Raw genomic sequence first — 12,315 nt, forward strand, 5'->3', positions numbered from 1 at the left:
AAAATCTGATGACCATATTGTAAATTATTGCCATTTTCATATCAACTAATGTTTCCCGTAAAATTACATATAAAAAATGTAATAAGCGATTTTTCACCTTGTAAATAACATATGTGGAGAGAGATGACTAAATGCTATTAGTATGCAAAATCAGTGAGGAGTACAGGGGTAATGACAAAAATCCTGAGGCAGACGTACTTTTAAAAATGTTTCAAGGTTTCTTTAAAAAATTAAAAGTCGAACTACCATACAATCCAGAAATTCCAGTTCTGGGTATTTAACTGCAGAAAGCAACAACACTAATTTGAAAAGATACATGCACCCCTATGTTCACTGCAGCATTATTTGCAATAGCCAAATTACAGAAGCAGCCCAAGGGTCCATCAATGGATGAATGGATAAAGAAGATGTGGAATTATATAATGGAGTACTACTTAGTCATAAAAAAGAATGAACTGTTGCCATTTGCAGCAACAACAACATAAATGGACCTTGAAGATATTATACTAAATGAAATAAAGCCAAACAACAAAAGACAAATACCATACGATATCACGTACCTATGGAATCTAAAAAGCAAACCAAACAAAACACAAAGAGAAAAGAATGGTGGTTGCCAGAGGAGAGGGGGCTTGGGAAGTAGGCAAAATGGGTAGCTGTGTTCAAGAGATACAAACTTCCAGTTATAAAATAAGTAAGTCATGGGAATGTAATGTACAGCATAGTGACTATAGTCAATACTGTATTGCATATTTGAATGTTATCAAGAGAGTGTATTGTAAAGTTCTCATCACAAGAAAAAAAGTTTATAATTTCATACGATAACAAATGATAACTAGGTTTACTGTGATCATCTCATGGTGTACACAAATATCACTCAAATCACTAAAAACACGAGAAACTAATTAATGTTTTATGTCAATTATACTTCAATTAAAATAAGGGAATGAAGAAGAATGTTTTCATTTCTTAACATACCTTTAAATAAGAGTAAACTATAATTTCTTATTCAAAGGCTACCTACCTCAGTTTTTTAAAAATTCTTACATTAAAAAGTTTCTTTAAAAAATTCTTATGTTGTTGATTCACGTGAACAATTATTGAAGACTAGTAAGTGATTACATGTTTCTCTAGTGTAGAGAAAGGGAGAGTAAGGGAGTAAGGGAGTAGAGTAGAGTAAGGGAGACAAGTCAGCAGCACAGAGTAAGTGCCTGATTTTCTGCACAAATTTCAAAAATAAAATTGTAAGCTGTGAAGACCACTACATCATCTTTTTAAAAAAAACCACTTATGCAAGGATACACAAATAATTTGTACACATTAAAAAAAAACACAACAGTAGACAGGATAAGGATACTAGAAAAGGAAAGAGGACAGGGAGAGTGAGGAGAAGGGAGAGGAGGAATCTGGGAAGCAGAAAGTATGAGGAGAAAGGAGGGGGAACATGGCAGCTGTAGTCGATAACACTGGACCGTATAACTGAAATCTGCCACAACAGTAGAACTTAAATGTTATCACACACTAGAAAACATTTCTATGTGAGGTGATGGATGTGTTAACATGATGCAGAGACTCCTTTTACAATGAATATGTATATCGTATCATCATGCTGTACATTTTAAATACCTCACAATTTTATTTGTCAATGATTCCTTAATAAAGCTAAAAAAGAAAAAGAAAAAGAAAAAGGAAAGAGAATATATTAAGCAAATCCAGTAAATAAAAATTTGATTGAAAAATGTTAAGAGGTTGTGATTCATTCTATGCTATGGGGCACAATTAAATGCAAAGTTTCATTACATCTAAACCATAGTATTATTTACCTATAAAAAAATCCACTCACACTTATTTTTAAGGACTAAATCTACATAGTAAAAGGCCTATTAGATAAAACTTTTGAGTTCACCTAGTCAAATGTAGTTTTTTTACTTAGGGCATCAACATTTACTTCTATACCAATGACAACTGTATCCAAGGGTCAACAATTTACTTTCCTGAAATTCATCAATATTCAATGGAAAGGATTCTTTAATAACACAATCACATTTTTTAAATAGCCAATTTAGGGCAAGTAGGAATAAGTGATGAAGAAACTGAAGAAGTTATGAAGAAGTACTCTTCTATATAACTCATTAAGGTGGTAGTGAAGAGCTTGCTCCTTCTAAAATCTGAGCTGTCAGCACAGAGCCCAATGCGTGGCTCAAACCCACAAACCTTGAGATCATGACCTGAGCCGAAGCGGGACGCCCCGACTGACACCAGACTAACACTAACACTAACAGATTGACACTAACTGACTGAGCCACCCAGACACCCCAGAACATAATTTTTAATATAACTCTCATGTTTTCACCTGAGAAATCTTGCAAGCTAACCTAGGGAAATCTGCCAAGTACTGTGACTTGCTTCATTCAGTATAGCTCTCAACCCTTCATACTCAAGTGCAAGAAAATGAAAATAACACCACTCATTATATGGTGATTTTCAACAACGTACTGTGCTAAATGCATAATCAATCACCTTGTGTATAAAGAAATACTACTTTCTAAATTACGTGGTTCAAGTAACAATTCACAAAACAATCTACCCAACAAAGTGTAGTTCAAGTTTGTATGTAAAGACTACTATCAGCTATAAATCCACAAAAAAATGGAACTAGTCCAGGCAAATCAAACAAATAAAAAGCATCTGAACTTAAAAGCCAACTAACACAATAAAAAAGTAACTTTTATATATTTTTTTATTTTTTAAATGCTTATTTATTTTGAGAGCACATACGCATGAGCTGAGGAACAGGCAGAGAGAGAGAGGGAGAGAGAGAATCCAAAGTGGAGTCTGCACTGCAGTGCAGAGCCCTGCGTGGGACTCAATCTCACCAACCATGAGATCATGACCAGAGCCAAAATGAGGAGTCCACACTCAACTGACTGAGCCACCCAAGTGCCCCAACAAAGTAACAACTTTTAAAAGCCAGGTCAAATTTTCAGTTAAAATCTTCACATAATACTACACATTATAAGTATTTTTAATAACTAAACCTACTAGTGATAGTTGTTTTTTTTAATGTTTTATTTATTTTTGAGAGAGAAAGAGAGTGCAAGCTGACAGCAATGAGACTGATATGGGGCTCGAACTCACCAACTGTGAGATCGTGACCTGAGCTGAAGTTGGACACTCAACCGACTGAGCTACCGGGGCACTCCAATGGTTTTAAATTTTATCTAAAATTGCCTGATGAGACCAAGTGACTAAAGAAGCACTGAATACCAGAGAGGAGTAAATGAAATAATCTTGTCAGGAGATCAGTAAGAAATAAAAAATTAATTAATTTAAGAAGTCAGTAAAATAAGCTGGAAAACTATATAAACTTATTTTAAAAATGCTTATATGGGGCGCCTGGGTGGCGCAGTCGGTTGAGCGTCCGACTTCAGCCAGGTCACGATCTCGCGGCCCGTGAGTTCGAGCCCCGCGTCAGGCTCTGGGCTGATGGCTCAGAGCCTGGAGCCTGTTTCCGATTCTGTGTCTCCCTCTCTCTCTGCCCCTCCCCCGTTCATGCTTTGTCTCTCTCTGTCCCAAAAATGAATAAACATTGAAAAAAAAAAATTTAAAAAAAAAAAAAAAAAAAAATGCTTATGCATTTCCAAAAATACTAAATTTTAAGCTTTTGTAAGTGTTCAAAAATTACCCTAATTCTGTAGTTAAAAGATAAAGGTAGTAATTATTCTAAAAATCAATATAAATTAAAATACAATTTAAAGACTTATATGGGTCATATATAGGAATATCTTTTTAAAAAGGCAATAATAGTGGATAAAAGAAATTTGCAAAATTTAATTTTCATCTGAAAACAATTACTGTAAAACTATTTTAACCCATTTGTAAGGAGACCATTATACATTATTATTATTTCTTTTCTATTATACCTAGATAGTCACTTGATAGTAGTGGGTAGCTCAGTTGGTTAAGCAACCAAGTCTTCATTTTGGCTTAGGTCATGATCTAAGTCGTGAGATCAAGTTCCACATCGAGCTTATCGTGGATGGAGCCTGCTGAGGATTCTCTTTCTCCACCTCCCTCTGCCCCTCCCCCACTCTCTCAAAATAAATAAACATTTTTTTAAATGAGCCAAACTGTGTTTTAATTTTTAAAAAGTCAATAATACAGGATAGAAATCTAACTTTTGTTTAATATTTTAAAATATTTTCTACATAGTTTTCCCAAACATTTACTATCATTCTGACTAGCATTAAAGCTTTTAAGAAGGGCTTAATCTAGGCCAACAATAAAAATAAATAAATAAGAATGAAAATGGTCAGAAATAACCACTCATATATCACACATGCACATGTATTTATAACAAGATTACTTTTAGGTCACACATTTAGTTTTTCCTTACAACTTGATACTGGATACAAAAAACTCTGGAAGTCATAAATAAAGAAAACAAAGTCCCCTCTCCCTGCCAATATGGGTATACGACTGCAGTAGATTTAAGTTAGATACAAATATATATTACATACATGTCTCTACTAGTATATAAAATGTCAGTAAATATTTTTCCCAAAAGGGTGGGGAAAATTTGCTCTCTGAAATTGAAAGTTTTTGTTCACGAAAAAATATTTAAATAGCCCCAGTTAGAAAAATATGTTGTTGAAATTATAGTTATATTCTATTTCAGTTGTTTCCATATGACTAGTTTATCACACTCAATAAGCCTTTTTGATGAATAAAATAAAAATGTGTGCTGTGCCAAAATTCCATGCACCTTTTTCAAAATTAGGGCTACTACACAAAGCAATCTACAGATTCATTGCAATCCATATCAAAATTCCAGAGGCATTTTTCAAAGATATAGAACAAACAATCCTGAAATTCGTAAGGAGCCACAAAAGACCCCAAAAGTCAAAGCAATCCTGAGAAAGAAAAACAAAGGGGGAAGCATCATACTCCCTGATTTCAAACTGTACTACAAAGCTATAGTTATCAAAATAGTATGGTATTGGCATAAAAAAAGACACAGAGATCCATCAAACAGAATAGAGTCCAGAAATAAACCCACACATGTATGCTCAATTAATCTATAACAAAGGGGGCAAGAACATTTAATGGGAAAAGGACAGTCTCTTCAATAAATGATGTTGGGAAAACTGAAGAGCCACATGCAAAAGAATGAAACTGGACTGCTATCTTATGCCACTCACAAAATTAATTCAACATGGATTAAAGACGAGTGTAAAATGTGAAATCCATAAAACTAGAAAGAAAACAAAGGTGGTAAGCTCCTTGACATCAGCCTTGGCAATGATTTTTTAAATCAGGCACCAAAGGCAAATACAAAAAAAACAAAACTAAACAAGTGAGGCCACATCAAACTAAAAAGTTTCTGCACAACAAAGAAAAGCATAAATAAAGTGAAAAGGCAACCCCCAGGATGTGAGAAAATATTTGTATGTCAGATATTGATAAGAAGTTAATAACAAAAATAAAGGACTCCTACAACTCAACAGCAAACACACACACACACACACACACACACACACACACACACACACAATTTGAATAAAAAGGGGGCAAAAAATGGGCAGAGGAAGTGAACAGACTCTTTTCTAAAGAAGACATACAGATGGGCCATCAGGCATATGAGAAGATGCTCAATATCATTCATCATTAGGAAATGCAAATCAAAACCCCAAAGAACTGCCTCTTCACACCTGTTTGAACAGCTATAATGAAAAAGACAAGAAATAAAAAGGGACACAGATACGGAGAAAAGGGAACTATCATGCACTGTTGGTGGGAATGTAAATTGGTGCAGCCACCATGAAAAAAGGTATAGAGGTTCCTCAAAAAAGTAAAAAAATAGAATACCATAAAATCCAGTAATTCCATTTCTGAATATTTATCCAAAGAAAACAAAAAAAAACTAACTTCAAAAGATGCACCTGTGTTAACTGCAGCATTATCTACAATAGCTAAGACATGGAAATAACCTAAATAGACATCGACGGATGAATAAAGAAAATGTGGTGTGTATATAGACAGTGGAATATCATTCAGCCATAAAAAAAAGAATGAAATCTTGCTATTTGCAACAACAGGGATGGACCTGGAGGGCATAATGGTAAGTGAAATAAGTCACACAGAGAAAGGTAATTATCATTTGATATCACTCATGTGGAATCTTAAAAAAAAGAAAAAGAAAGGAAAAAAAAAAAAAACCACAAGCTCACAGATACAGAGAACAGGCTGGTGGCTGTGGGGTGGGCAAAATGGGTGAATGGGGTCAAAAGTCACAAACTTCCAGTTATAAAATAAATACCTCATGGGGATGTACTATAAAGCATGGTGACTGTAGTTAATAATTCTGCAAAATTACAAATACCATATATTAAAAAGTTGCTAAGAAAGTTTATCTTAAAAGTTCTTATCAGAAGAAAAAAATGTTTTAAGTATGTATGAGGGATGTTAGGTAGACTTATCATACAGTGATTATTTTTGCAATGTATATAAATACCAAATCATGATGGTGAACACCTGAAACTAATATAATCTTACATTGCAAGTATACCCTAATACAACAAAACTGGGGCAATTAATAGTAACACTTAAATCATAATAGCTGAGTTCAAGTTTAGTACCTAAGTAATTTATTTAGTTCCCTTATTCTGCTATATTATTCTATGAAAAAAATAAATTCAATCTAAACTACTTGGTGATCATTATTCCTTCAAACTATAAAGTTTATGTACAATATTGCATATTGACATAAGTATCCTCTATTATATACACCTAATTATCTATTAACATTCATGAAAACAATACTGTCCCAATCAGGTACAATAATTTCTTTCCATTTTACATAAAAAAACAAAAAAACAAAAAACAAAAAAACCTTCTAACCTCACTCAACAACTAATTTCAAACACATTCCAAACTATGGATCTGGAAAAATGTATTAGAGGCACATTTTTTTTTTTTAAACAAACTCAGTATGAAACCTTGGTTTTTACTGGGTCAGCGAAATTTTTTTTTTTTGTTTGCTTTTTTATGGCTATTTGGTTGACTTCCTTCTTCTGCTGGACAAGTTTAGCATGCAACTCTCACTCTAGACAACCAAAAACCCACAGACTTAAATTTTCTGAAAACTTCACCTGGATTTATCAGCGGAAGACACCATAACTAGCACCATGGAACAACAGTACTAAATTTTAACACTGTTCATTAACAGTTCCATTTTCCTGAGCTTGCGTTTGTTCTTTGGCATTGGCTTAGGATATAATCCATTTTTCAGAAGGTGTTCCTTGCTGAGGCGAATTTGAGCACCATGCTGCAGCTGGAAAGAGCACAAAGCTTGAAGAGGGCGAAGCAAAGTCTGTGAAGATAAAAAAAGATAGGGTCTGTAACAAATCATCATATTCTATTTAGCTTTTTCTTCAGAAACAGGGATTATTATGTTTATTTTTATTATTATTGGCTTTTTACCATGAAAAGTAACAGGCACTCTACTAAATATAAATATATGACATCCAAATATACAATTTCTTTTAACTCATACCTTACATACTGCTAAGGAGTTCCAGTAAAAAGACACAAATAGTTAATTTCCCATACAGATACTAAAGTCCAAATCTACATTTATACATTAATACATTCAAACACCTGAAGAAACTGTTGCCATTATAACATTTAAATCTGTAACAAATAGAGTAAAAGAGACCTTTAGACACAAATTAGTTAATTTGGTTTCAATCACAGACTGATGCAAGCTTCCTGTTACCTGTAATAATCAGATGAAGGTTCACAGGTTTACGAATTCTCTCACAATGGTCCAAGGACTACACACAAGTTAGATACCCAAACCTGGGGTTTTTCTGACTGTATCTGTACTTGTCTACATTCAAATACCTACAGAACCAGCCATATAACATAAACATTTAAGCCGGGTGGACCCATACGATAACAAATATGGTAGAAGTTAAAAAACAACTAGAGCAAATGCCCTACCTAAAGTTTTTCAAGGTCAAAAATAAAAATAATTTAAAAAAAACACACACACACACAACAACAACAACAAAACCCTACTATGTCATGCATTTAAAACATTTTGAGTCAGATGCTTTCCTGGGGCCTGAGACCCCTGATTTAAATCTTCCAAATAACAATAGCAAACGTGACTAAGGAAACTGTTTGTTTGTTTGTTTGTTTGTTTTTTAGAAATAAAAGGAACAAAGAAAAAAAACTGATAGATTTAATTGCAAAAATGTCACAATGTCTATGTGAAAATCTATTCGCTTTCACATACAAGGTAAGTGGCAGCAAAGAGCTTAAAGGTTTTAATTTTACAATGAACTCAGACATCGTGGCAGTCACTGGTGGTTGCTTCTCCACACTCATTCTTTTCTTCCTTATCATTCCAAATGTCATTCAAGGTGCCAATGTATCCAACTAGTAATACTAACTGGCTAATGACACAGTCCATATAAGGAAAGGTAAGTTGAGGTCCTTGGGTGGGACTTCCAGAAACATTCTTTAAAATGGGACAGACTCAGCAGGCAGGGGCTTTTGTGCTTTCTTCTTGCCTGGAACAGGACTGTTAGAGGTGGGATAACCATCATGTGACTACAATGCAATAAAGACAAAGATTAAAGTCAAATACATATGATGATGGGCAGAAAGAAAGAAGAAATCCCCAGCCCTGGACTGCTCACCTCACATTACTTATTTACAGGAGAAAAAGAAGCCTCTATATACATGGTTCAATCCCCACAATAAAGGCTCTGTTACATGCAATCAAATTGACATACCCCAATAGGTAAGAGATAAACATCATGGAAAAGTTCTGCAGGACATTATCTTGGAAAGCCCCATCTGTATGTTACCATAATTTCCTTTAATGTCTTCATTTCTTCAAATAAGAGAGGGAATGTGGAAATGACTATATATTTCCTTCCTGAGTAAACATAGTGGAATGACTGGATTCTGAAACATCCCTAGAAAACATACCTAGGACATTATACAGATGGAGACAACTGAAGGAAGGTTCTATTGCTATTTAAGACACTCATGAGATTCTTAATGGACAGAATGCTAATATTCCTATTGTTAAGGGCCTTCAACTTTTATCTCCTGAAGATAAGACTCTACCAATTCTCTGAGGTAATTAAGAGAATGATTTTTGGAGACAGATCTGGATTAGACCCGTACTCCATCTGTGTGATCGTCAATACATCTGTTCACAAATAGACCGACCCTCCTTCTTGCTACACAGTCAGACTACATTTTCCAAACGCCCTTTGATGTTAGGTATGGCCATTATGACTTGCTCTGGTTAAGGAAACGCGAGCACGAATAACATGTGTCACCTCTGGGCAGTAGCTCGAAAAGCACATACAATTCACCACCTCCCTTATGCTTTCCTTGATGAAAGGAGAATGACCTATCTACACAGTGCCTCCATCAGCCCAGGCCCCTAAGCAACTGCAGTGAGCACAAGTCATCCCGCTAATCTCCCAAAGACAGCGAGAGAGAGGCACAAACCACTGTTGTGTTGTGCCATTCTGATTTTGGAGTGTTAGGTTACTGCAGCTGCATCTGGCCTGTCTTGACTGATGTAATCACTTGCTAGCTAGGTGTTCCCGGATAAGCCACATAAACCTCTCCTTGCCTCATTTTCTTCATCTATAAAATGAGGAAAACATTGTCAACCTTACGACATCATTATTAGGTTAGTTACACTAAGAGGACTAAGAGGATGCATTTAACATGTTCGGCACACTGCGTGATAATAAGCGATACTGCTTCTGTATAAACTAACAACATTATATCTGAGGCAACGTGAAGCTATATATTTGTTCAGAGGAACAAAGAAATAAGTTTGTTTCTAAAAATTTATTTGGGGCAAAATCAGCATTTTTTAAACCCTTTTGTCTGCAGGTATAAAGTGACAGTTCTGAACGGCCCATGATTACCAACTACTGGCACTTAGACTGTGCACAAAGCTTTTACCACATCTAGCTATACAGGTTCATAAGCAGAAACGGTTCTATTATTTAAAAAATACCCAAGCTTGAGCTTTCCAAGGTGTGAAAAGCCCTGGTAAATTTTATAGTAACTGAATGAAAATCACCAATCTTTAACTCAAAACTTTTGTCAATTTATGGGGAAGAACAGGGGTGTGGTGGGGGGGTGCGGCGGGCAAGAAAGAACAAAGGGGTTAATTCTTCTGGAGTGCCTGGTGTCAGGCGATTAACAAAAATTACTCCATCCAATTCTCACACCAATAGTAAGAGCTAACTCTTTCTGGTGTATTATAGATAAGCAAACAAGCACAGGAGATTATATGAACTGCCCACTGGCACAAAGTGGTGATGGTAAGTGATGAAGGTTTAATTCAAACCTGCTTCAAAGCTCACACTGTGCTACTCAGAGTGTGTGAAAAACTGCTCAGGAAGAAAGGACAAGGATGAATCAGCAGACTAAGAAGGCTATTCCATGCCAAGCTCTTTATTTTGAGGAGCCTTATCTACCTCCATAGAATAAAGCTAGCTGAAGAATTACCACTCTCCCCCACTGTATTGGTGTTTCATTAGGAGACCCCTGAAAAAAAGGTTACCAAGGAAAAAAACGTGTGTCATATCTTTCCTCCCCAGAAAGGAGAGAAAACACCTAAGTTCAGAACAGCTGGTAATTGTATTTCCCAGGGGAATGAAATGGTATTTTGTTTAAATTGTAGCGAGATGTGAACAGGCTGGACTTGGGATTCTCCACCGAGAAAGCTAATTTTTGGTCAGCTGGAATAATAAGCAATCTGGGATGGTCCATTATGCATTTCTTCAGCTCATGTTCCAGCCAATAATCTTATCAGCACCTTCCAAATCCCACGTCTGATTGCCAAACATCCTTTTTCTACTCCTGGTCACTAAAGTATGACTACTCCTGGTGACCAAAGCAAACAGAATGTGAACTTCAGGACCTCACCGTGACTTTGGGATTTCATATTCAGCTTGATCCACAGACAACAATAACAAAAGCTGAAGAGACGACAGACCCTGTCATCCTTCTGTATCTTGAACTTTGCCTGTTATCAGACATTATACTCAGAACATAAGATAAGCTTCCCTGCTGCAACGGTACACTGACTAATACCAGAATCATATATCTTATGAAACTGGGAAGGGTGGAGCAGTAGCAGGACAAACGCCATCCCAAATCCTAGCCCTGCTGTATTACAATGTTATGAAATCCACCACCACTAAGAACATTAAAGCTTGTTTAGAACTTAAGTAAAGATCTGATACCAATTTTAGAAATAAGACATACAAATCCACAGACAATTCTTTTCAGAACCCAGAGAAGGAGAGGGGATAAAGTTTCAAATCCAAAGCCAAAGAATATTACATTTTTCCCCTCAAGATTTGAGCTTTTAATGGGTCCTTGGTCTGATGTTGGCTGATCTAGAGTTTTACATCAACAAAAAGGAAACTACCAAGATTGTGCAGAAAGCAAGTTTAAACAATAGTGTAAAATAAGCTGTAAAATAAGATACCTAGAAACAGTATATTATCTGTGTTCAAGAAGGTATAAACAAAAAGAGAAAGGACTATAGAGGTGTATTAAACGCTATGTCAATGGTTAGGTACATGGGAGCAGATGGCAAAGTTACAGTGGAGGGAGAAAGTCAGGGAACACTCTGCTCATTTGGAATAAAGATCTAGGGCCCCTCATGATTTTTTTTTTCTCAAAGGAGAGAGAACAGTGAAAGAGAAATTGCCTAGACCCAGTACAAAGTCTACTCACACAGATACACATAGGAAAAAAACCTACTCAAGAAAGCCTACTTCTTTCAAAAGAAGGAAAGCCTCCAACTCTGCAGAGCATTTTCCATAGCTTAGGGTAGGGAAGAGGGAAAAAGCAATTCAAGGCTTGCTTCTGGCCTTCTTTCACGCTCTGTGTTCTGGGGGTCTTTTGTTCTTTTTCTTGGTAACCAATTCAGTTACTGTGACCTGAGCTTTTATCCATCAATGAAATTTCCTCAATGAGTAAGGCACATTCTTATAATAATAGTAACCATAGTGTATAATGAGAGAGAGAGAAAGAAGGCAGAAATAAGTACTATGTGTGTGTGTGCTCGTCAGAAGGGAGAGTTATAAAACTCCATTTAGTTACGCTCATTATCCTCTGACTTATCTTCTCAAGTTGTATTTATCAAAAACCTTCCTTCGGTGATTAAAAAACCCTAACAATTTTTTATTTTGCTATTCTTTCTTCTTTGGCCTTAAGTGCAGTTTCCTACACACTCCAAAAGACTAAGACGTT

The 12,315-nt window shown here is 35.6% G+C and overlaps 1 protein-coding gene across 1 annotated transcript in view; it reads right to left on the minus strand.

Moving 5' to 3' along the window:
- Window positions 1-4,168: 4,168 nt before the first annotated feature.
- The window catches only part of DTWD2 (DTW domain containing 2), a 104,578-nt gene continuing 96,431 nt past the window's right edge, over window positions 4,169-12,315 (minus strand). The window contains exon 6 of the mRNA XM_043585923.1: window positions 4,169-7,372. Within this exon, the coding sequence (XP_043441858.1) occupies window positions 7,202-7,372 (171 nt within the window). The 3' untranslated portion in view covers window positions 4,169-7,201. The remainder of the gene's footprint in view (window positions 7,373-12,315) is intronic.

This window comes from Prionailurus bengalensis, chromosome A1, assembly GCF_016509475.1.
Source record: "Prionailurus bengalensis isolate Pbe53 chromosome A1, Fcat_Pben_1.1_paternal_pri, whole genome shotgun sequence".
NCBI classification, from domain to species: domain Eukaryota; kingdom Metazoa; phylum Chordata; class Mammalia; order Carnivora; family Felidae; genus Prionailurus; species Prionailurus bengalensis.